Source organism: Aotus nancymaae, unplaced genomic scaffold (genome assembly GCF_030222135.1).
Source record: "Aotus nancymaae isolate 86718 unplaced genomic scaffold, 86718_ANA_hifiasm-v0.15.2.pri h1tg000016l, whole genome shotgun sequence".
In the NCBI taxonomy this organism is placed as follows: Eukaryota; Metazoa; Chordata; class Mammalia; order Primates; family Aotidae; genus Aotus; species Aotus nancymaae.
The window spans coordinates 83,876,818-83,903,254 of record NW_026988428.1 but is presented as its reverse complement, the minus strand read 5'-3'; the positions used below and the strand labels follow the sequence as shown (position 1 = coordinate 83,903,254).

The following is a 26,437-nucleotide window of genomic DNA, read 5'->3' as shown; positions in this document are numbered from 1 at the left end:
ACTCTGAAAGCAATAAGAGGAAAATGCATCAAGTTGGCTAGCGTTTGCTGAAGACACACTGAATTACTTTCTAGAATACCTGAGTGGTCCCTTCCTACTCCCAGGAAACATGCTGAAATACAGATTCCTGAGCCCCAACTCTAATCCACTGAATTAGATTCTCTGGGGCTGGTATTCAAGAATGACGTAGGTCATGTCAACATACATTCAATTATGACTCTATAGGGGTCTATAAGTCTTAGGAGGGAAGGGATATATATGTCTCTTTCAGTGTTAAATTTGTGGCTCATATGCATCAATGTTTGCTATTCTTTAAATTGTACCAATATTATATATACTCTCATTTGCATAATATGCATAATTCAAAGTTTTTATCTAAAGCATTTAATGATGCAACTCACTAGAAGTGTTCTAATAGGAAATCAGATGCCATTTCCAAGATCTTACCTTTTAAATGTTATTATCAATTGTTCATAGAGCTATGGGTCTTATAACTTACTGCATGTAAGATCACATACAATATGCATACATTGAGTATCATTTACAATATATTAATTCAAACAGATTTAAAGGATTTACCATGTTGGCGAATAAAAATTTCAATGTATTTAAATAGGTGACTTTGAAAATATGCATTCTTTATTATCTTTAGACATTTAATGCCTTTAAATATTTAATGCCTTGTGATAATAAGCTGTTTATTTTTCCAATATTTTGCCCTTTAATCCAAGCCAAATTTTAAAATTCCTCAAAACAAGATTAAAAGTTGCACATTCCAACACTGAAAAAAATTTCAGAAGAAACCCTGATAAGATTTAGAATTTAAACTGTTCTTTATTTTTTTCTCAGTATACAGTCACTAGCTACTTACTGTTTTTCTGAGAAATAGTTCTTAAGATGAGTTGCAGCTGTGCTAATGTGGTCATTTAGATTAATAAAACCCCTGAGGGATGACTAGATTCAGAGACAGATTTAACAACTGAAGAGTGTAGGAATTTATATCCAACTAAATAGTTGCACCTTTAGGAAGAAAAACAAAGTGGTCTCTCTCTCCAAGTTTCTAGAATTTCCTACTGATTGGGGTTTTGCAGTGTGCAGGAAAGGAGGAGCTGAAGTTGTAGGAATGTACAAAAGCTAACTCTCCATAAAATTAACTGCCAGGATGCCAGCTATCAGGCAGTAGAGATTTTCCACAGAAAACACCCTGAAAGAAATAAAAGGAAAATGCATGGAGTTGGCTAGAGTTTAATGAAAACAATGAGAATTTCTTCACGGAACAACTGAGGAATCTCTTCCTGGTTGTCTTTTCCTATCCAGTCTCCTAGGAAACATGTTGAAAATGCAGATTACTGAGTCCCCACTCTGATCCACTGTATCAGATAATCTAGGGTAGTATCCAAAAAATGATCTAGGTCATGTCAACATATATTCAAATAGAAGACTCTACAAGGAAAGATAAGCCTTAAGAGAATGGGGATGTATCTACCTCTTTTGGTATTAAATCCAGAGCCAAAATGCACCAGGATGGTCACAGGGCTGTTTACAATCTATGACTTTCTGACCAATCACGTCAATGCCATGCTGGTAAAAAATATTCTAAATGTTACCATCTCATTTACATCCTGAATGCCAACACAGTAGGTGGCAGCCATGATTAAAAAAGTATTCAATAAATACATTTTTTAAAAATCAGAAAAATAACCTTTAAAAAGATACCATATATGAAATACTGTTTTGGTATAAAATCTAAAACCCATTACTCCTTTGAAAAGTGCATTTTTAAATAAATAACACCAATTTGCCCAAAATCCAAAACTCAATTTACTTTCTTATTCTTTCAGTCCTCCTTCTGAAAGTACTGGAAAACTTGAGGAAATAGAAAAAAAAAAAAATGGTTTTTGAAACCAGATTTGCTGTTCAGAAAATAACAGCAACGCCGCCGAGATGTGGAAATGGGAACCCAGACGGGAAGAAAGAGTATGATTGGACTCTGTATTTCTAGAAACTAGGATTTATGAGGCAGAAACAGAGAAGAAAAGGGATAAATTGAGGCCAGTGGTTCTTCCTTTTGCCTGGCTACGTTAGACTCACCTGGGGAGCTCTTTAAGAAACACCAGCATCTGACCCTACCCCAGATTTAACTGATCTTGGATGGAACCCTGCAATCAATCATATTAAAAAGCTTCAAAGATTTTAATGTGCAGAAAAGGTTGAAAACCAGTTGTAGACAAATTAAAAATTCAGTTGTGCTCTACCCTAAAAATACATTACAAAATCCCATGGAGATTTTGAAGAGTTCAAATGCTAGACTGGTCTCTAGATCTGTTGAATTAATCTCCAGGGTAAAACCTGGGAATGGTCATGTCAGCTTAAGCTGTAAAAGCAAAATATTATAGACAGAGTGGCTTGAAACACAGAAATGTATTGTCTCACAGTTCTGGAGACTTGAAATCCAAGATCTAGGTGGCAGCATGGATGATGTCTAATGAGGGCTTACTCCTTGGATTACAGACAGATACCTTCTCACTGTGTCCTCACATGTAAGGACACGGGAAAGAGAGTTCAAGCTCTCTGGTATCTCTTCTTATAAACACACTAATACCATTACAAGGGCCGATTCTCTTGACCTCATCTAAACCTAACTGCCTCCCAAAGGCCCCTTCACCAAATACCGTTACATAGGATTAGAACTTCAACATATTAAATTGGGTTGCGGGGAAAAGGACACAATTCAGCCCTCAGCAGTGCACTGTAAAAGTTTTAGGAAGATTTTGGTGCCTATTCAAGACTCATGCATACAGATTCATAATTCTGAGATTATTTAAGAAGAAAATAGATAAATTTCATCTCTACACCTCCACATTCACACCCTTAAACTGTTCCCTCGTCCTGTCTAAAATACTTCTAGTGGAAAAGTGTCATAAATTATAACACACTTTCTGACCATTTGCAAATTTTTATGAGGGGCAATCCAGATTTGCTGTTTAAGGATGTAAGCATTGCAATCAGATGGTTCTAGGTGCAAACCTCTCATTACAGTGTTCATACTTGAAACCCTGGGACACAACTCCCTTTACAAGTAGATGTACCACTCAGACATCAAGAATTCTTACTTCCATCTTTCCCACTGAACTCAGAGGCTCAGAATCCTTCTTACCATGGTATTCCACCTCAAACCAGAACAATATTCAAAACAAAAACTATTTTCCATTCCTACTTTAAAAACTCCTGTTTTGTGCCATAAAGCCCATCAACACAATTAATTCTTTCTTAAGACAAAGTTCTGGTATACTAAAAACAAAAACTACCCTAACAATTAAAATAATGGAGGATACTGAATGATTAGTGTTACGTAAGTCAGAGAAAACAATCTGAGGTTTGCTAACACATGTGGCAGGGATAGAACAAAATAGAAAAAAAAGAGATTAAAATATGATTTCCAAGAAGACTTGGAGATAGATGTATTAATAAATTCAGAAAGCAAGAAGATGCAATTTCCCAAAGTCATTATTGGCAGAGAATGTCATTCCGAGTTTCCTGAAAGCCCATAAAGAACAGTTCTGCCATGGGAATATCTATTTTGTCTGCTTTCATTCTGCACACTGACCTTTAACTTCAGAACTAAAGTGTTATTTACAATTATAGCACTGTTAAACTGTGTAAATAATTTACAGTTTTCATTTCCTAAAGAACTTACTATTTCCCTATTCCTCCAACATAATATTTCCTTTCAAATGGCATCAATAATAAATGTTGTGCCTAAAAATTTATTATGTTATTCTACACATTATTTACAGACATATAAAGACACCTATGTTTACTAAAAGGGAGATTCCGGTGCTTTTAGACTGAAATAGTTCCTAAATAATTATTATCAACAACATAGGATTTGAATTAATGTATTAAATTCAAAGTAGCCAGTTTCTATGCTGAATAAGTGTATATCTTAGGAAAGTAACTGTAAGGCAGTTTGAAAGACTGATTAGAGAGTGGGAGGCTAGAAAGAGAAGTCCCTTAGGGACTGTGACAACCATCTGAGTGGGGAATGACTAGATGGACTACAACTGAAAGCATAGGGAGGAGTTGACAGACATGAAACTGGCAGAATATTACAACATAATAAAAGTAAGCAATGAAGTTCAGAAGGCAGGCAAAAGTGGATCTTGGCTGTTTCACCCAAGTAACTAGAAGGGTAGCTCATTATTATGGTGGCTAGGAAAATTTGAAAAATACAAGTCATTCCATGTTAAAGAACGGCTTAGAGGTATTTAAAGGTTAAATATGAACAAATATATCTTGGAATCTGCAAAAACATAAAAAATAATCATGGTACATGATCATGTGATTTCTGTTCAGCATCCCTGACTCTTTATACCTGATGTTTAATAATTCTCAGGCAACTATCACTGGGTTCTGAAATGCAGAGAAGAGGCAGAGACCTCCAAGGATTTGGCCTTCCCCTCCCAGTTCAGTGTGGAATTGTAAGAACTCGCATAATTAGACCACATTAATGACACACTTAGTGACTAAGTGGCAGCCTCACAGTGTGCAAAATATGCTACTTAGTAAGCTCTCCTCTAGAATTATTTAACAGAATAACTCCTGCCAGAAAAGATGTCTGAAACTTTGAGAGGATGCTTAGTGGCTCTTCCATCCTTTGTGTAGAGAAGTCCTACAAAACCCAATTACAGTGCTTGCCAATCCACTACTAACATGCAGTGAACAAACAATTCTTAAGTACTTCATTTTAATTTCTCTCAACAGAAGTTAGGTTAAAAGTCATAGTAACAACAGTGAAATAATTCTCTTACGCCTGGCATGCTTGAAGCTCTGTATAGAGAGGACTACAGATAAGCTGTGTATGGAAGGGGAAACCTGCAAGACCAGGCAGCCGTTGCTGTCAGTGTAATTTCAATCACCTCTTGCATGTTTTTATAACCATGATTAGCAAGAATTTACTAAATTTCTAATGCCATGCCAGACGTTTATCCTTATCATCTTATTTAATGTTTACAATCAGTCTTATAGATCCCACATTATTGGGCCAATTTCGCAGATTACAGAATGAGATTCAGAGAGATTAAATAAGTTGCTCAAGATCACAGGCTAGTATAGACCACAATCACTGGTCATTCTAATTTTAAGACAAAAGACTAATGATAATCAGCAACACACACAAATGTGAAACATATAATATGCAAAATGCTATTAAAAAGAAAGCATAATTCTGAGACAGTTCAGAGTATGAAAGACTCAGAAATCAATTGCAAATGGAAAACTAAATGCCATAATGAATTTATGTATAGAAATCAATCCTAATAGAACAATGTTGCTATTTTAAAACCTAAACAATGCGATTTAACTTGCTTAAACATAAGGGACAAAATCACAAATCTGGCTACAAAAATAAATCGTGCTATCAATTTTATAAGTGTTTCAAGAAATGTTCTTATCCACTGACCAACTCTTTACTGTCTAAATAGCTCAATCAGAATAACATAGATATCTTTAAAATATATTTAATATGTAGATATCTTTAGAATATCAGAATAATGTAGATATCTTTAAAATGTATTCAGAATCTAGTAAAAGATAACAGCAGATGTATATTCAATGTTTTTAATAGTGTATCACATACAAGAATAAAATAAAGATTTTTTAAATCCTCCTCTAAGCAAGCATAGTAAATTCATTATAATAAAACATTTAATGTGAAAACATCTAGGCTATGAGTTAACAGAAAGAATACTAGGCAGGAATATAGAAAATCATTTCTACACTATCTTTATTAATACAAATCATTTCAGAAATAAAGATCCCTAGATATACAAACAAAAAATAGGATCATCATTATTCCTTTTATTTTATTTTTTCCTTAAAGGATCTCGTTCAGACATTTCACATACTTAGAATCTGTCATTCTAACAAAGTCTATTTGCCTTTCCTCAAATCAGAAAATTAAAAAAAATAGTAACAACCAATAACTCAGAATTCATGTTTAACAGGAGTCTTCTTTCACTCCCAATTAGATTAAAAAAAGATTTAAAAAATGAGTGTACCTATTAAAATAACATTTAAGTATTACAACAATCAGGAAAAAAGCTTTGGAAGGCACATTTAACAAGGCTTACCCACCTGACCAGGACAAAACAAAGAAGTCTCAAAAAACGAATGAAATACGTGCTTATTTCTGAAAATTGTGAATTCAACTCTGGAGTTCAAATGACAATTTATTTTTTTACATGCATAACTATAAAATCAGAAGCACAAACTGAGATCTCATTTATCTTTCAAACAAAAATTGATGATGGGAAAAGACAAGTCCTGTTAGTAACTGGGACAGGTGGTGATGGCTAAGAAGAAAGAAAATAAAACATTTATCCTAAAATTCAAACTTCATCTCTCACACACAAAGTCACAATTATAGAGTAATATTTATTAACAGATTAAGTGATTTTTACATTCACATTAGATTTTTCTAGAACAGCAACTACAGAAAAACAGAGCCATTAACACACGAAGCGGCAAAATTGCCTTTTATATGAGACATTTTAAAATAATACACTAACCCAGGAGGCGGAGGTTGCGGTGAGCAGAGATCGCGCCATCGCACTACAGCCTGGGTAACAACAGCGAAACTCCGTCTCAAAAAAAAAAAAAAAATAGACTAGTCACAATTTAACTTTTAAATAACTTCCTTAGGAGTTCACTGAAAATTTTTAAAAGCATTTGCATTCAATGTATTACTCATGGCCATTCATTATATCACATTATAATCACTTAATTACAACTTAGCACTTCCTGTTAGATGGTCCACCGACTGTCACCTATTTATTCATCCACTTCCTCACCTCATTGAAACATAGAATTGTTGCTTTGCATTCAGCAAGAACTCTTAATTATTAGAACCTTTGTTTATATGCTTCATAATATTTGGATTTTTAAAAAATGATTTGCTCATATGAAAAAAATAGTTTCATTTACAGATTGTAGCTGTCAGGGCTAAGTGTTTGTGCTCCATAGAAGCATCCTGTTGCTTTGCTTGACTTCCAAGTGTCTGGCTGTCAGGAATTGGAATGGGAACAATTTCCATGTTGCATAACGCAGTTCAGTGTACTGGACAAAGGGTGGGGCCTCAGGACTCCAGTGAGTATTTGATAGATCTCTAGGGAACATGCTTTTCAAGAGTCCGAAGAGAGAAAATATGGGCCAGGGGGTCAGGTTTTAACCTGCTGACTTAATTCACTGGCTCTTCACACTAGACAACGGGCTCTGCACCACTTTCATTGAAACTTGGTTTCTTATTGATCCAAAATCCCCACAAGGGAGATCTAGGATGAGTAATATTTTTGGCACAAGATGGTGTTATTTATAACGCTTCCCTGTTCTGGAATATTCTTTTAGATATAGTTTCTCAAGTTCCAAGAAGTAGGAACTGTTTGTCCTATCTTCTTTCCCCATTTCATCTATCTCCAGGACCTTCAACTTTTATATTTCCTGTTTTATTCAGGACATACTACCATTTTAAATTTTTTAAGTAAAAGTACCGGCCAGGCACAGTGGCTCCCACCTGTAATCCCAGCACTTTGGAGGCCAAGGTAGGCAGATCACAAGGTCAGGAGTTCAAGACCAGCCTGGCCAGCATGGTGAAATCCCATCTCTACTAAAAACACAAAAAAATTCGCCAGGCATGGTGGCACGTGTCTGTAGTCCCAGCTACTCAGGAGGCTGAGGCAGGAGAACTACTTGAACCTGGCAGACGGAGGCTGCAGTGAACCAAGATCACGTCACAGCACTCCAGCCTGGGCAACAGAGTGAGACTCCATCTCAAAAAGTAATAAATAAATAATAATATAATATAAAAATAAACAAAAGTACCTAGAGATTAACATTCTAGAACACATAAGTACTTAGCTTGAGGAGTTGGTAGACAGTTTATTTACTATCAGAGCTGTAGGCATGTATAGTCTGACAACTTAATATGAGCCAATATAAGGGCTACTTTGTTCTTGGAATATATAGTCTACAAAAATGAAAAATGGCATACTATTAAAGAGAAGAAATTGTTAAGCAACTTCCAATTTCATCAACTTTTATCCTCAGAAAGGGAGATTTGATGAACTTAGACCTGGAATTTAATGAACTATATGTAACTACACATTTTTAAAAAATTGAAAATAAATGGGGTATCATGAACCTTAAAACACAGAAATTATACACAATGGCTAAGCCTCTAATTTCATTTTTAGAATTCCATATTCTCATATGTAACTAATTGCTTCTTAATTCATAATACTGAGATTTGCTAGGGGTATAAATAGAGTGTAACATTTTATCAGTTCATCATGTGGTGAGAATGTTTATCCTACAATAACTGTTTTTCTCTCTATAAGATATGATTTGATGGTAACTAGTTGGATATGTCTAGAAAGCTTTGTATAAATAAAGACCAGAACTTCTTCGCACATGAGAAACTAATGTCTGTACCCATATGTCTCATTTTATTCAATCGCAGATCAGCAATTTATAGCCCTGCACTCAGTCTTCAAGGAGAATGAAAATTTGCATACTGTACAATTCTGGTCATAGAAATTAGTGTGGGCTTAGAAGCCCATCCAAAACCAGATTGGCTTTGAGAGGAATCATGATTCAGCTCATGGTAAAACATCTTACCATCATAACCAACCAGAAAAAAATCTTACTTAATATATATTTCTTAAGCCTACAGAATGACAGTCATCACAGAAAAGATAATTATGATAAAAATTAGTCAAGCAATGGGGAAAAAATAACATACTCAATATCAAAGTTATAGATATAAAAAGCAAGATCTGAAAAAAAATTCCAATATCGATTTACTAAGTGGCAGTGAACCTTGTTAAGTGAATATATTGCTTTCTAAGTACATATAACCCTCATTTTGAAGGAGATATATTAAATTTGTGGATCTCTTGAAATACCATTTAAATTATCACAGGCGTACTTTGTTGAATTATTATGCAATTATATTTGTGTGTGTTCAATATAATGCTAATAATGGCAATAAGATTTCCCATCATTTCGATGATACATGGCACTTTTTCTTTGGAAAAATAGTCACTCTGAGAACAGAGCCATCTAGTGGCAAGTGCAGAATGATGATTACAACATAAAAACTGTGAGTCTAACAGTATCATTAGTAAATATTATCATTAACAACCTAAACTAAGAGGGACAAATTTTAATGATTCTGCTTTTCAGATAAAGAAATAAATTAAGTGAAAAATCCAACTATAAAGTAGGTATACATTCTTTATACCTTATGGTCTTCATTTTGTAAAAGCCTAAAATAAGAACTACACACACATGCACACACGTATACATACAAACACAAAGACACGCATGCAAAACGAAGTAACTATGCCAAAATACAAAAAGTTCCCAGGCCTTGGAAGTGGAATTAAGTATGTTTTGTCCCCTTCTTGACGCTTTTCTGTATTTTCCGCAGCAGGTACATACTACTTTTGTAAATAGAGAATGTATTATTTAAAAATATATTAGGAGAGTACTGAAAGAAATATGAAAAAAAAGAGTAGATTCAGTAATCTTTCAGAAAATATACTTTGCATTTCTAACTATATATCTTTGTAGATCTAGAGACTGTTTGCTATGATGTAAACAAAATAATACCTTTTGACATATTTACCATAGGCTTTGATGATTCTTCATCTAGGAATAAATCACATGCTTAGATATTAGGCATATAGCATTAAGATTTGAGCAACAAATAACAAGTATAACATAATTATGTAAAGTTTGAAAAATACAAATTATTTATCAAGATACTTAATATTGAAAAAAACGCAGTGAGGTAGAAAAAGAAAATTACTTTCATTTTATAGATAAAGAAATGGAGATTTACACACATCACATGTTTATCTCCAGCTCTGTCAATGATGGGGTAATAGTCTTCTGACTCCTAGTCTATTGCTTTCCATACTATAACAATTTTGATACCTGGAACTTAAAATATCTGTAAGTTATTTTCATGTTTATTTTCAAAAAGTCTTATTGGTGGCAATCGCTACTCTCATTATTCCTCTCATTACATAGACACAGGTGATATACTATAACTGAGGTAATTTATCATGGGCATAATCAAGAGTATAGATTTGCCAGGTGCAGTGGCTCATGCCTGTAATCCCAGCAATTTGGGAGGCCGAGACAAGAGGAGTGCTTGAGGCCTGGAGTTTGAGACCAGCCTGGGCAACATCGGGATATCTCATCTCTACGAAAAATAAAAAGTTAGCCTGGCATGATGTATGCACCTGTGGCTCCAGCTACTCAGGAAGCTGAAGTAGGAGGATCCCTTTAGCCTGGAAGTTCAAGGCTACAGTGAGCTATGATCTTGCCACTATACTCCAGCCTAGGTGACAGAATGAGATGCTCTCACACACACACACACACACACACACAAAAGTATAGATTTTACTTTGTTAAAGTATGTTGATATTTTACAAGAGGTTTTAACTAAATGAATACCAAATTGCATTAAAGCTTGAAGTAAATGTTTAGAGAAATGAAGAATAAAAGGAAACTTTAGACAATGAAAATAACACTTTTTAAACTCAAACTAAAATTTAAATTAGAGCAAACAAATCAGAATAATACATATGGCAACTCTGAGGAGAAAAATACAATTATTAAAAGGGGCTTATTACTGACCCTAATCTTCACAAACAACCAAAAGGTAGTTCAATTTTTTTTTTTTAGATGGAGTCTTTCTCTGTTGTCCAAGCTGGAGTACAGTAGTGCAATCTCAGCTCACTGAAACCTCTGCCTCCCAAGTTCAAGCAACTCTCCTGCCTTCTGAGTAGCTGAGACTACAGGTGCATGCCACCAGGCCCAGCTGATTTTCATATTTTTAGTAGAGGCAGCGTTTTGCCATATTGGCCAGGCTGGCCTTGAACTCCTGACTTCAAGTGATCTGCCCAGCTCAGCCTCCCAAAGTGCTGGGATTACAGGCATGAGCCATTGCGCCTGGCCTCTAGCTGTTCAATGTTTAATCTTCCTGATATTCAAAATTGATTTGGAAATTCTGGGGTTAATTACTTGTCAGTGATAAGAACACTTTTCTCATATTTTCAACCTAAAATTAAAAGTTAGATGTGTGATCCAAGATTAGTAATAACTCTGGTGGTGCCAACTCTAGCTACATCTGAGTAGCACCCAAAGCAGAGACATGCAGCGGGGAGGTGGCCAAAAAAAGTGCTTCGTCGCTTTGTCTCTTTTCCTTCCTTTAGTATGCCTTCATTCCCATTCTAACTGATATTTTTAAAAGTCTTCTAACACTATTTATATTCTGATGCATTGCAGATAGATAATAATATGCCATTTTGGGGAAAAGACAGGCTATTATAAATGGGTACATTGGCATTTTACTGATAACTATTTCTTATGTACTTGGTAAACCAACTGGAAAAAGTTCATTACAATTTTCTGTAAGAGTATTTTAATACATTTTCAAGAAAACAATAATCGATAATAATAATCATCACCATCATCCCTTTTAGTTACTGGGTTGAACCCAAAACTTAATATACATTATTTAGAGAAAGAAGTAGACAAATGATTATCTAGTTTTTCCAGATAAATCTATAGTTCTGTATTATATCTTTATTGAAAATTAACTAAGAAGAAAAAGATAGAAGCAAATGTGCTATATATATTACTGCTTCCAAAATTTCAAATATTCACATAGCAATTACCTTGGTGGTTCTACCACGTTATGGACCAACCACCTATATTATTGTACACTTAGTGTTCTTCTGTAAGTAAAATTCTGTTTCCAGGGGGATTTATTTTTTAAAACTCTATATCATGACTTAAATGGAAATTCAGTAATACTTTATATAAGTACAAAGTGGCCATAAAACTAAAGTCAAGGAAAGATAATGCCATCTCTCAATTCTCACAAGATCCTCTTTTTTTTTCCTGACAAACACTCGTAGCCTGAGGCCTGTTCTCTGTTACAAAGTTGATCAGTGAGGGTTGGAGGGACATGAAAGCATCCTAGCTCCAAGTTGAGATCTGCTCCCCTTATCTAATTCAGAAATATTAGAGTAGAAATGAAAAGCAAATAATTTAGTAAACAATATTATCTACCAGCATATCTGCTTGTATCTAAAATAATCTTCTATACCATCACTGATATGGACTCTATATTTCAAAAAATACTGTAGTCTATTATACTAGATATGAATTACTCAAGTAAAAAGTTATATTTTATCAAGAATGATGGTGGTTAAGCTAAACACAGAATGGCATTCATCCATGATCTGAATGACTGAGGGAAGGTAGTGTTTGCTTATGTGAATGGCAGTAGTGAGCCATGGAAAGAGGGGAGCAGGGGCATGGAAGCTACAGAACTCCTCTGAGATCGCCAAGTCCCACTTCCCTACTTAAACTGATGAACCACACAGGCTTTAAAATAATCAGGCTGAAGCCATCTTTTCAGATGTAAACATTTTAAGGAAGAATTGCTAATAATCTTGAGAAGACTACTAAGTTTATTTTCCATAATTAAAACGTAGTATTGTCTTGTTCAAACTAATCAGTTGGAATTCCACCCTGCCATTACCATATACTACTTTCATATTATTCCAAAAGTTTAAAGTTTTGATTTATCTGGATTTTAATTATTTTTGTATTGCATTCTTTATATAAACTATATATGAGATGCTTCAGAAAAGCACATATATCTTTCTTGATACCATCCTATTTCTCCAATTATTCATTTCCTAATGATATTGTGCTTTTAATAAATTACAGTATATGCTTTCAGCCAATGAATTGCCATTATTGTTGATTATTCACTTGAAGGTTAGTTATTAAAACAAGTAATATGAAAGAAGAAAATTACTAAAATGAAGTAATGAATAAATGTGTGAAAACTCTTTCTTGTCCATCAACTCCATCCCCATCTTTCTGATTCACAGGAGGCAGGAAGGCTGTAAACTACATTTTTCTTAATCCTTAGCCAGCTGGCTTCTTGTCAGGTCCTGCCAACGGGAGGCAATGATTAGAGATTTGAAGGTGATAGGAAGTATAGGTAATTTTTTTTCTGCTGAGGCAACAGCAGCAGAGGGCTACTGAGAACCACTGTAGGTAACTATGGTATCCAGCTTGGTAGTTTCACAGATATTAGTAGTACTGGCTCCTAGAAGGCTGCTGTGCCACAATGGCACAATGCTGTTGTGAGATCGCAGCAGAAGCACCAGCCTCTCCTGCAATTCAGCATCAAACACAATTTCCTGGCCTCCAGCCTTGGGTGGTAACAGCATTCTGATATTTGGATAACAGCCTTTTCTCTCTTTTGTGCCTCCTTCTGTTATTGTAATTGATTGCTTTCATTCAATATCTTACTGCTTATATTAGAGTAGGTTCTGATTTTCTGACTGGGCACTACAAATACACAATAAAACCAATATAAATCATAAGTATATTATCTTCTTATCATTAATGGTACTAAATTGAAAATTTTTAAGTATATATTTCAGATTAATGTTATGAAACCTTTGAATCTATATGTATGAATGTATATACACTAAAATATGAAGAACATGTTATACAATGTAAAACAATCTCTTGATGGTCAAATTATACGTTATTTTTTCTTCATATCTTACTAGTAACAAACACACTAAAAGTTATATGTAAATTTAAAAAGATAGAAATTATGCTAGCAACTTCAAAAATGTCTTTAAAATTTTTACTTTATACAAATAACATATAGTTATTTATATATTTTATACTTATTTAATATATTTTCTGACTTTGCTTTCCATAAGGATGATTTTCTGTTTGTAACAAGGTGTAGTAGAAGGCCCACGGGGTTTGGAGTTGGAAAGATTTCACAACTATTCTAGTCATAATTGTAAAATGTCAATAAAAGTCTATCTTCCAGGATGGTTCAAGAAATTACAGATATTAAAAAGTATTTATAAAAATGTCTTATATTTTCCACCCATTCTTTCCTTTTATTTAAATGCAGCTTGATATATACTCAACATACAAAATTACAAATAACAGATGTGTATTGTACAAATATTTAGAAGTACAATGAAACACTAAACTGGGAAGGAAAAGTCACCCATAATTTCTCCATCTCATAAGAAAGCACTGTTAACATCTGACGTATTTCCATCACCCTTATATCTAGGCACTTTTATTTATATATTTTTATACCCTTACATATTCTTTTTGTATAAATTCAAATTTTTTCCCTTCTTAAGGTTTTACCATAAGCATTTTTTAATCACTGTGAGCCATAGCAAACACCATGTTAATGACTATATAATGTAGTGTAGACAACAGTCTAATGGCCTCAAAGGCTATATGCATGGACAGTATCCTAATGTCTGTCTTTGCTTTTTACTGGCATAGCTCCGTTTCTGAATCTTAGGAAGGACAGCTTGTCTTTCTACCTACTGTCAGACAAGTAGAGCAAAACTGACAGTAGGGAAAGCCCTACTGTCTCTGGGAAAGCCCCTAAGTTTTGCTCTACCTGTCTGAGAGTAAATAAGAAGACAAGAATGGGATTCTTTCCAGTTTTATCTGCTTATAGTAAGTGAAACTCCTCCCAGACAGGCAGTAGGTTGAATGTCACCACAGTGTTCTGCATGTATCTTTTCCCGTGTTTCTAAGGGCACGTTAGTAAGAAGGTGGAAGAGAACTACTGACCAGATGCTATTTCTAAACTTAATCCAGCACACTCTTAAACATACACAAAAAGATTTGCCTCACATTATATATTCATCCCAAATCTTTTTGGAAAGTTTAATATTTATATACCTCAATAAAACTCAGGATAAGTAAAAGGACCGTTCTTGAAAAAACAAAGGAAATAGTGGCAACTAATGAACTAGATAGAAATGGGAATTGTAGAGGCTCATATGAGGCAATCAATAGCGGGACTTCCAGAAAACATATTAACAACCTTGAGGCAAAGCTAAAAGGCACCAAGCACTGTTCTTTGTACTTTTGCAATAAACAGGACAGCTGCTTTATCAATAATAAATACATCCATGTGAAGATGAACATATACAAAATAATGAAAATTCACTAGTATATAAAATGATTCAAATTTCCGAAATCCAGAAGAAAAAAATCTGGAAATATTTTTGAAGAAAAAAATGTCAATGATCCTATCTCCCAGTTAGTAAAGTTAGTATCTAAAGGAATCACTAAAATAATCACATTATCTAACTATATAAACAACATTGTTAAAACTCACTGAGAAGACAGGCTCAAAATGCAGCAATTTTAGGGAAATAAAATAACCCTTCTAAATGGCAATCTATGTGACATGTTTATTAATTTAATCAGGGCATAGTTCAGAAGTTCTTTTTAAAAACATTTTTACAGCATTGCCATAAACCAACTATGACATATTTAATTATGTTACAAGTTATTTTTTAACAGATATAATAACTCAGATAAGAAAATGTTCTACTTTCAACCTACCAAAAGTAGATTAACCCTTACTTTGAATAGAGACATTATACCCTTTTCTATTCTAGTTTCATTAAAACTTAAGGAAATCTGTATTCTATTTTGGGTCAACCACTAACATTATATAATAATTTATATATAAAATGTGTGTATATAGAATTCCAGTTAAAATATTTTGTATAAGGATAAATAAAACACGAATGAATTAAGTTGTACATATATGCAAACATTTTTATATGTGTTATATGCATGTATATGAAGAAATTTTACTTCATATGCGCCTTGTTTTATCCATAAGCCAAATACTACAAGTATAATACTATTGGGATTCCTACAAAAATCTAAGCCACCCATATAAATTTAGCATCTCAGTATAGCAATGTTAATATGAAAAGCAAAACTAAATGAAAAAATAGAAAATTTAGAATAGAATAATGTAGAACAAATAAAATAATAATAGAGTAAAGAGCAAACTTTCCCTGATAAGAATTAGAAAATAGAATATTTTCCTGTTGTATATTCCACCTTAGAAAGGAATTTCTTCACCACTCAATGTCTTTTCTCAGATTTTGACTGAAATTTTCTTGTTATGTGAATTGTCAGGTTTTGTTTGTTTTATGAGGTTTTGGTTTTTGTTGGAAATAGATGCATTTCTGATAATGAAGTGATTGCTTTGACTGTATAAAATGGGATTAAAGAGATTTCCTGGAAGGAGGCTTTAGTATACCTCAACCAAGGAAGAGAAAGCAAAAACTAAGGCTATTTGAAAAAAGCATCTCCATGTTTAGGCTAAGAGAGAACAGTTATTCTCAGAATGGTCCCCAGCTGGCAAACTCATCCAAAAGCATAAGCCCTCTGTTTGATTCCTGTTGCTAAGTCCATAACTTTCATTCTTTTTACCTGTCATTAAGTACTATTTTGTAAAGGTGCAAGGGAACTACAAGGGATTATTAAACTTCTAATAAACTGAAATAACCGAATCACTAGTTGCACCCCCATGCAATGCTTGGGAACTCTACCCATGGACACACATAAACATAATTGTATTTCCAGCAAATTTTTTTGTTGTTAATTCTTTATTACAGCATTAATATCGCTAGAATATTGTACAAAGTTGGTCATGTTTTTAATTACTGCAATGCTGGCCTGTTATTGTAAGTTGGTTTTGCTTTGGAGCTATCGATTTAGGTTATGGGAGGTTTGGTTCATGCTGCAATTCAGAGGGATGCATATTTTCATCAATACTGGAGCAAATAATTTCCTAAGAAATCAACTTTATGGTTTGAATGTGAAATACTAATACTTATTTTATTAAATTCTCCCCAAATTTGTTTGTATAGTATCTCTTTGGTGGTATAATGTATTACATAAGCAAACTAACTCCCAGGGAACATATTACAAAATTCAGCATTTTAAAATTCTACCTGCTTAGTATTTTAGCAAAGTTAAGCTGTATGACTTATTCTTGTCACTCAGGAAACTTATTTAAAGCAAAACATAGTAAATGCCTCCAATTCTCTCTAAAGACTCTAAAATATGTACTCTCTCTCCTCATTGAAGGAATGCTGCTACAGACGATGATCCCTTCACGAGGGAACCTACAGGTCATCGAGATGTCCTGGATATAAATATTTAAATATTAAATATTTATTGTCCGTTCATTTTTAGCGCTCCCATAAATTTTAAGATTTTCTTCATGTATTTCTTTTACCAAGGAAAAATGCCATATATTGTGATCAAATGCCAGTTTATCATTAAGATGTTACATTGATAGAAATGTTCCAGGGATAAACACTTCGATGGAGGAAAGCTTTAGATACATCACACAGTAACAGTCCCTAAAATCTGTTCAGGTAGACCCAAGAAGAGGTATCTGGATGGATTATTCTACTATCCACCTCTTAGATCTTTCCCAACCCTTTCAATGTTTTTAAATACTCACCTGGCATCATGCTACAAGAGAAAAGGAGAGAAATAGGAGAGGAACAATTACTATGATGTTTACTTATACACTTATAGTTAGAAAGCTTACCAATTTTAGAACAAATATAGAGACATGACAGGGATTTGTTGAAAAGTAGCCTACCGTTTCTTAGTAAATACTGAGTTCCATAACAAACAAGAGGGCTTGCTCACACATTCTTTAATCTTAATTTATTTTGCCAGCATCTGGTTCATGCCTACTACATGCCAGAATCCTGTTACAAGCACTTTTCTTTAGCAATGAGTAAGATAAAGCCAATGAAATCTAATTAAAGAGCTCTGCACAGAAAAGAAGCTATCAACAGAGTAAACAGACAATCTACAAAATGGGAGAACATTTTTACAAGCTATGCATCAGAGAAAGGTCTAATATCCAGCATCTGTAAGGAACTTAAATTCACAAGAAAAAAGCAAACAACCCCATTAAAAAGTGGGCAAAGGACATGAACAAACACTTTCAAAAGAAGACATACATGGGGCCAAAAAGCATATGGAAAAAAGCTCAACATGACTGATCATGAGAGAGATGAAAATCAAAACAACAATGAGATACCATCTCACACTAATCAGAATGACTAGTATGAAAAAGTCAAAAAGCAACAGATGCTGGTGAGGCTGTGGAGAAAAAGAAACGTTTATACACTGTTAGTTCTCCCATTCTGTAAATTAGTTCAGCCACTGTAGAAAGCAGTGTGGTGATTCCCCAAAGAGTTGAAAACAGAACTACCATTCAATCCAGAAATCCCATTACTGGGTATACACCCAAAGGAATATAAATTGTTCTGTCATAAAGAAACATGCACATGTATGGTCATTGCAACACTATTCACAATAGCAAAGACATGGAATCAACCTAAATGCCCATCAATGGTAGAATGGATAAAGAAAATGTGGTACATATACACCATGGAATACTATGCAGTCATAAAAAAATGAGATCATGTCCTGTGCAGGAAAATGGATGGAGTCGGAGGCCATTATCCTTAGCAAACTAACACAGGAACAGAAAACCAAATACCACATGTTCTCACTTATAAGTGGGAGCTAAATGATGAGAACGCACGGACACATAGACGGGAACAACACACATTGGGGTCTATTGAAGGGTGGAGGGTGGGGGAAAGGAGAGGATCAGGAAAATTAATAATGGGTACAAGGCTCAATACCTAAGTGACTAAATAATCTGTATAACAAACCCTTGTGACCTGAGTTTACTTACATATCAAATCTGCACATGTACCCCTGAACTTAAAAGTTAATAAATAAGCAAGCTAGCAAGCAAACAAACAAAGCCCTGCTCTTATTGAGCTTACATTCGAGTTAAAGAAGGCAGCCAATAAGAAAATAACACATCAGCTGGTAATACAAACAATGCAGAAAAAGGTTAGGTAAGCAGAGAGTGGTGAGGATAAGTGTGTACGAATTGTTTTAAATAAAGTAATATGGGGAAGACTATTCGTGAGGAAAATTGGAGCACAGGCAAGGAAATGAAAAAATAATCTATGTGTACATTGAAAAAAGTACATTCCAGGCAGAGGAAACAGCAAGTGTAAAAAATCCAAGGTAAAGATATGCTTAGCAAGTTCAAGCAGGAGCCAGGAGCTGATGTGACTACAGTGAGGAATGGGGAAAGTGTTAAAACATGAGGTCAGAGATATCACAGGGAGACAAATGATGGCTGAGCTCATTTCCTGGGTGAAGAATGTCAAATTTTATTCTGAATGAGAGGTGATGCAATTGCAAGACTGCAGAGAAGATATGGTGTACTTCGCCTTTCAAAGGATTAGTCCTGCTGCTGTGTGATGAGTAAACTAGAAGGAGGCAAGAGGGAAAGCAAGCAACAGATAATTCGGGCAACAGAAGATGGTAACTGTGCAGATAGTTAAATGGAGAGACTCTAGATATTTTGAAATCAGGTAGAATAAGATAGATCAAATGTGAGTTGTAAGAGAAACAGAGCCGAGGAAGGAGGACTCCAAAATCTGAGCAATTGGAAAAATCTTATGGGATTATCACTGTGTCAACAACATGATTTCCCAAACATAATCCCTAATTATATTCAAAACAGGGACAAAAAAGTATCTAACATTTTACAGGCTTTTCCTCTCTGGCTCCTTTAACCAAAAATTGAACTTTTATTTTACTTAGTTCTTAGGTACTCTTGGCAAATCATGGTTCTCTCTTTCCATTGTTTTTGCCATCTATATACTGATACCTCAGCAAACGACTTCTACATGATCAAGTTTGTCATCCAAAACCAGTAATCATAAATCTGGGAAATAAAAACCCAACTTGACCGTGGTTGGCTTTTAAATCCCTTGCACCTGCAGATTCAAAACAGTGCTGTAGGCAGACATTAAATAGGAGCACCATGGCATTCTTTCTGAAGGTACCTAAAGACAGGCTAAAAACATTTTAAATCTTACCAAGACAGCATCGAGGAAGTACTGCAAGAAGAATTAGCAGTGTCTTTAGCAGGTGAATAAGGTGCATAATTCCCTACCTGGGGCCCCTTCGCCTAACCAAGGTAACATGGTCTGAGCTATCAAAAGAGTGCAAGGGTCAGAAGTCATTCAGTGTCAGGGAGCTGGCATGCTTCCCTTCCATGTGTCTTCTGTCTATAGCTGATGTGTATCGTTAAGTTAAAGTCAAATGGACCACAGCCCATGATGACAGGGTGACTGCTGCACAATTCTGCCAGCATTTCCCCAAGTGGGTTTTGCAGATCATTAACCACATAAGATTCCCTGAGATGGAAAAAAGCTTCTCTGATCAAACAAATATAGCAAATGTTCTATCCTGCATTCCTTCTGTCAAAATGTACAATGTTCTTTCTTTCATTAGAGGTTTTGTCGAGTCCTGTGATAACTAAATCATTAACTGCTTAACTAGCATTTCCCAAACTTGTTGTACCAACAGGTAAAGAAAACAAGAATCTTAATCTGAAAAAGGAGAAGAGGATGATCATTTAGAAACACAATGCAAAGGAAAACTGTCAAAATTTCGTGAATGACTTAATGAATGGATGAGGGAGAGATCGATATTGAAGATGACTTCAGTTCTAATGCTGATGACCAGAAAAGGGGGAAAAATACACATTAAGACAAATGACTTCCAAATTCTAAAAAAATTATTTCGTTTCAATTACACTCATTAGGCATGATTGCTATGACCCGCATGCTAAATCAGGCACTAAGAACAAGAACAGCGAACAAGAAAGAGACTAATCTTGTATCTGCACAAGTCAGACTATATGAACCACAACGAGAACTAGTCTGATGCATGCAGAGGAATACCATGATTCAGGAGCACTAATATTTTACTGGGATTAAGTACTCCCTTTGGGAATATGGAAAGCCTTGTTCAGGGAAGCATTCCATGAAGTAACTTCTAAGCTGAGACCTATGGAGCCAGAGCATTTTGGTCAGGTGATGAGAGATATTGTTCAGGTACAAAAACAAGGCAGATTGACCAGATGAAGAACTAGTGAGTCAGGGCTAAACTATTCAACAAAGAGAAATGCAGTTAAGTGTGAGCATCCCACACAAGACGAAAGGGTGAAACATAGTTAAATAAACAACTGTGTGTCATGTACAATTGTGATCACATTATAGGCACAAATATTTCTAAATGAATATAAAACCTGACTCTTTCCAAAGGAAGTCCAACTCATTTATCTCACACAAGAGAAAATTCTTCTAGATACTGGGGTGCCATGTAATGTGGCAGAATTAAAGGAAAGGAAATAAATCGCCTTTTGTTTTGGGATCCTTCTCACATTCAAAAAGGTCACTGGTCCTTTCTCCCATAAAAAAATTAAAAACTATAAGTGAATGAGGCTGGGTGCACTTGCTCAAGCCTGTAATCCCAGCACTTTGGGAGGCCAAGGCAGGAAGATCACTTGAGACCTGGGAGGCCAAGGTGGGCGGATCACTTGAGGCCAGGAGTTTAAGACCAGCCTGGCCAACATGGCAAAATCCTATGTCTACTGAAAATACAAATATTAGCCAGGCGTGGTGGCACACACCTGTAATCCCAGCTACTTCAGAGGCTGAGGCAGGAGAGTCACTTGAACCTGGGAGGCAGAGTTTGCAGTGAACTGAGATGGTGCCACTGTACTCCAGCCTGGGAGCCAGAGCAAGACTGCATCTCAAAAAAAAAGGAAAGAAAGAAAGAAAGAAAGAAAGGAAGGAAGGAAGGAAGGAAGGAAGGAAGGAAGGAAGGAAGGAAGGAAGAAAGGAAGAAAGGAAGACCACTGAATATTTAGGAAAACTGTTAATACACTGAGGTCTGAAACAATCCTTATTTGGAAGTTTGAACCAGATTCTTAAATATCTGACATTTTACCATGATTCGCATCTTCCACAGCCTTTTGCAAGTGACCAAGGCGTATTTCCAAATACTAGAAATTTGCTGACATACCTGAAGAGATTAAAAGGTAACTACTAGATTTAAACAGTGAGCTTTGTAAAACTGAAACTGCAAGCAACTTTCTGCAGTAACTGAGCTTTTTTACTTGTTCTCCTTCACACTGTGATTCAGCTGGAGTTAGAAACTTGAACAAGTTCTCAGACCAAGTCAGAAGGCCAACTAGGTAAAAATATGTTACATGTTAAAATAACATGTAAAGGAGCATTGTCCATTTTAGGCATCAAACTTGTTCATCTTTTATAATATTCCATGAATCTGTTTTTCACTTTTCTCAAATAAAAGACAGCTTCAAACTGAAGCAGTTTTCTATTTTAAACATAATTATTAAAGTATATTGGTCTCCAGTGGGCTTAATAGAAATATGTGAAAATTTATTTTTACCTAGTTGGCTAAAAGAGTTCTCATGTACCCAAGTAAACCCAATTTTTGTTTAGCGCCCACTGGCTGTTACACTATTCTTCAAATCCCCTGCTGAGACCTGACCAGCTCAACATTCTGACATGTATCTTCTTCATTTGTTATAAAAACACATTACTCATCAAAATATAAGCACATTCCCAGACAGCATCTTTGATATACCAGGATGCAGCCAATTTCTAGATGACTCTTGGTTGAAGACAACTTGAACTACTCCTTCTAACACCTGTAGCCAATTCTGCATTTGAAGAGCATTCTCTCAAATGTTAAAATAACATGTAAAGGAGCTATGTCCATTTCAGGCATCGAACCTGTTTACCTTTTATAATATCCATGAATCTGTTTTTCACTTTTCTCAAATAAAAGACGCTTCAAACTGAAGGAGTTTTCTATTTTAAACACAATTATTAAAGTATATTGGTGTCCAGTAGACTCAATAGAAATATGTGAAAATTTATTTTTAACCTAGTTGGCTAAAAGATTCACGAATATGGCACTGTCTATTTGACAACCCCTTTGAAATTGGAATCTCAAAAGTCAGGGGAAAGGGCTAATTCACATCTGTGACTTATTGGCCCCTGGATGGCAGGGACTAGGTCTCATTCACTACTGTGTCCTCATGTTTAGCATAAACCTTATAATTTGTGGAAACTAGACAAGTGTAGTAAGCACTCAATAGATAATTATTAAGTAACAAACTAATGCAAAGCATCAAGCTCAACAAAATAAACCACAATAAATGGCAATGTTAGGCCACGATGCATTCTGGGAAAGGAGCAACACCAAATCCAAGATGGCGGCCAGCAGGAAGCTGATGAAGGAAATTGAATAAATCTGCAAATGTGGAATGAAAAACTTCCGTAACATCCAAGTTGATGAAACTAATTTATTGACTTGGCAAGAGCTTACTGATCCTGACAACCCTCCGTATGATAAGGGGGCCTTCAGAATAGAAATCAACTTTCCAGCAGAGTACCCATTCAAACCACCAAAGATCACATTTAAAACAAAAATCTGTCACCCAAAGGTCGATGATGAAAAGGGGCAGGTCTGTCTGTCAGAAATTAGTGCTGAAAACTGGAAGCCAGCAACCAAAACTGACCAAGTAATGCAATCCCTCACGGCACTGGTGAATGACCCCCAGCCTGAGCACCTGCTTCAGGCTGACCTCGCTGAAGAATACTTTAAGGACCATAAAAAATTCCTCAAGAATACTGAAGAGTTTGTAGAGAAATATGGGGAAAACCGACCTGTGGACTAAAGTCCGCCACAACTGGTTCCAGCAACTGCGAGCAGAGACCCTCAAAGCAGGACTCTGTGGAAACTGACACATGCCACCACCTGGCAGTCACTTTGGCAGTTACTAACTTTCTACAGTTTTCTTAATCAAAAGTGATCTGGGCAACCTGTAAAGAAAGGATTAAAAATTTTAAATGTTCTAAAAAATAAAAAATAAATGGCAATGTTTGTAAATGAAACACTCTGATTGGAAAAAGAAAAATGTGGTGGTGTAATTTTGCTACATCTTGCCTCATAAAATTTTATTTTCTAAAGTAATTATTAAAATAAATTAAGTTTTGTCTAAAATTTAAAAGACCTGGAATAACACAGAGTATTACTTCATCAAAAGGCAGAATCATTAGGAGAAAAGATGATTCCTCTATATCCCAATCTTCTTTTCCTAGGGGAAAATTTGAGCAGAAAATCTTTTCACTATTTAGGTCTGGACTGTGCTGTTAATAAAATACAGTGTTGAAATGGCTAAATCACATTGGGTGCTATGCAATAAAATTTTTTAGCTACTTTATAAAGTAGCTTTTACATACTTAGCAATCCAGTTGTTTATCAGGTGATAAACACATACGTTAAGAAGGATTAATGCACTTTAATGGAGGAAGTAGGAAATCAGAATAAATTTCATTTAAAGAGATTAACTGAATCTTTTGTAACAAAACCTGTTTTACAATGCAGGGAGATTTCTGGTCAAGATGGCCAAATAGGAACAGCTCTGGTCTGCAGCTCCCAGCGAGATCAACACAGAGGGCGGGTGATTTCTGCATTTCCAGCTGAGGTACCGGCACATATCATTGGAACTGGTTAGACATTGAGCGCGGCCTGTGGAGGGTGAACAGAAGCCCCTCACCCGGGAAGCTCAAGGGATTGGGGAATTCCCTTCCCCTAGCCAAGGGAAGCCATAAGGGACTGTGCCATGAGGAACGATTCATTCCAGCCCAGATACTATGCTTTTCCCATGGCCTTTGCAACTAACATACCAGGAGACTCCCTCGAGTGGCTATACCACCAGGGCTCTAGGTTTCAAACCCAAAACTGGGCAGCTGTTTGGGCAGAAACTGAATTAGCTGTGGGAGGTTGTTTTTTTTTTTTTTTTTTTTCATATCCAATGGTGCCGGGAAGGCCAGTGAGACAGAACCATTCATTCCCTTGGAAAGGCGGCTGAAGCCACGGAACCAAGTGGTCTAGCTCAGTGGATCCCACCCCCACAGAGCCCAGCAAGCTAAGATCCACTGGCTTAAAATTCTTGTTGCCAGCACAGCGGTTTGAAGTCCACCTGGGATGCTCGAGCTTGGTGGGGGACAGGGTGTCCACCATTACTGAGACTTGAGTAGGCAGTTTTCCGCTCACTGTGTAAACAAAGCCATCAGGAATTTCGAACACGGCAGAGTCCACTGCCTCAAAGCCACTCTAGCCACTCTGCCTCTCTAGATTACTCCACTCTGTGCAGGGCATCTCTGAAAGAAAGGCAGCAGCCCCCATCAGGGGCTTATAGATAAAACTCCTATCTCCCTGGAACAGAGCACCTGGGGGAAGAGGTGGCCATGGGTGCAGCTTCAGCAGACTTAAACGTTCCTACCTGCCGGCTACGAAGAGAGCAGTGAATCTCCCAGCACAGCACTCGAGCTCTGCTAAGGGACAGACTGCCACAAGTGGATCCCTGACTCCCATGCCTTCTGACTGGGAGACACCTCCCAGCAGAAGTTGACAGACACCTCATACAGGAGAGCTCCAGCTGGCATCTGGCAGATGCCCCTCTGGGGCGAAGCTTCCAGAGGAAGGAATAGGCAGCAATCTTTGCAGCCTCCAGTGGTGATACCCAGGCAAACAGGGTCTGCAGTGGATCCTGTAGCAAAAGGTCCTGACTGTTAGAAGAAAAACTAACAAACAGAAAAGAATAGCATCAACATCAACAAAAAGGACATCCACACATAAACCACATTCGAAGGTCACAAACATCGAAGACCAAAGGTAGACAAATCAACGAAGATGAGAACAAACTATTGCAAAAAGGCTGAAAATTCCAAAAACCAGAATGTCTTTTCTCCTCCAGAGGATCATAACTCCTTGTGAGCAAGGGAACAAAACTGGATGGAGAATTAGTTTGATGAACTGACAGAAGTAGGCTTCAGAAGGGGTGTAATTGCAAACGCCTTTGAGATAAAAGAGCATGTTCAACCCATTTCTAGGAAGCTAAGAACCTTGAAAAAAGATTAGAGTAACTGCTAACTAGAATAACCAGTTTAGAGAACATAAATGAGCCCCGGAGCTGAAAAACACAGCACGAGAACGTCGTGAAACACACAAGTATCAATAGCAGAATCAATCAAACAGAAAGAAGAAAGGATATCAGAGACTGAAGATCAACTTAATAAAATAAAGTGTGAAGATTAGAGAAAAAGGAATGAAAAGGAACAAAGCCTCCAAGAAATATGGGATTATGTGAAAAGATCTAACCTACATTTGATTGGTGTGCCTGAATGTGACAGGGAGAAAACCAAGTTGGAAAACACTTTTCCAGATTATTATTCAGGAGAACTTCTGCAACTTAGCAAAGCAGGCCAACATTCAAATTCAGGAAATACAGAGAACATCACAAAGATACTCCTTGAGAATAGCAACCCAAGACACATAATGGTCAGATTCACCAAGGTTGAAATGAAGGAACAAATGCTAAGGGCAGCCAGAGAGAAAGGTCGAGTTACTCACAAATGGAAGCCCATCAGACTCACAGTGGATCTTACTGCAGAAAACCTACAAGACAGAAGAGAGTGGAAGGCAATATTCAACATCCTTAAAGAACATAATTTTCAACCCAGAA

The 26,437-nt window shown here is 36.0% G+C and overlaps 2 protein-coding genes across 3 annotated transcripts in view; one reads left to right on the top strand and one right to left on the bottom strand.

Moving 5' to 3' along the window:
- Positions 1-26,437, bottom strand: part of PDE3A (phosphodiesterase 3A) — a 320,464-nt gene that overhangs the window by 209,374 nt on the left and 84,653 nt on the right. The window contains exon 1 of one of the 2 annotated variants that reach the window (XM_064377771.1): positions 26,349-26,358. The exons of the other annotated variant lie outside the window; for it this stretch is intronic. The gene's annotated coding sequence lies outside the window, so the exon portion shown is untranslated. Of the gene's footprint in view, positions 1-26,348; positions 26,359-26,437 lie in introns of those variants that run through there. 2 annotated transcript variants of the gene reach the window in all.
- Positions 23,117-23,584, top strand: LOC105713852 (ubiquitin-conjugating enzyme E2 L3-like). Its single transcript, XM_012447665.1, has 2 exons — positions 23,117-23,146; positions 23,243-23,584. The coding sequence occupies exons 1-2, from the start codon at positions 23,117-23,119 to the stop codon at positions 23,582-23,584; spliced, it is 372 nt and encodes a 123-aa protein (XP_012303088.1).

What these genes read in the sequence shown, in the direction of transcription:
- LOC105713852 (XM_012447665.1), top strand. Translation starts at nt 23,117, where the DNA reads ATGGCGGCCAGCAGGAAGCTGATGAAGGAA. An exon ending in GCAGGAAGCTGATGAAGGAA is followed by an intron (nt 23,147 to 23,242) that starts ATTGAATAAATC and finishes ACTGATCCTGAC; the next exon opens with AACCCTCCGTATGATAAGGG.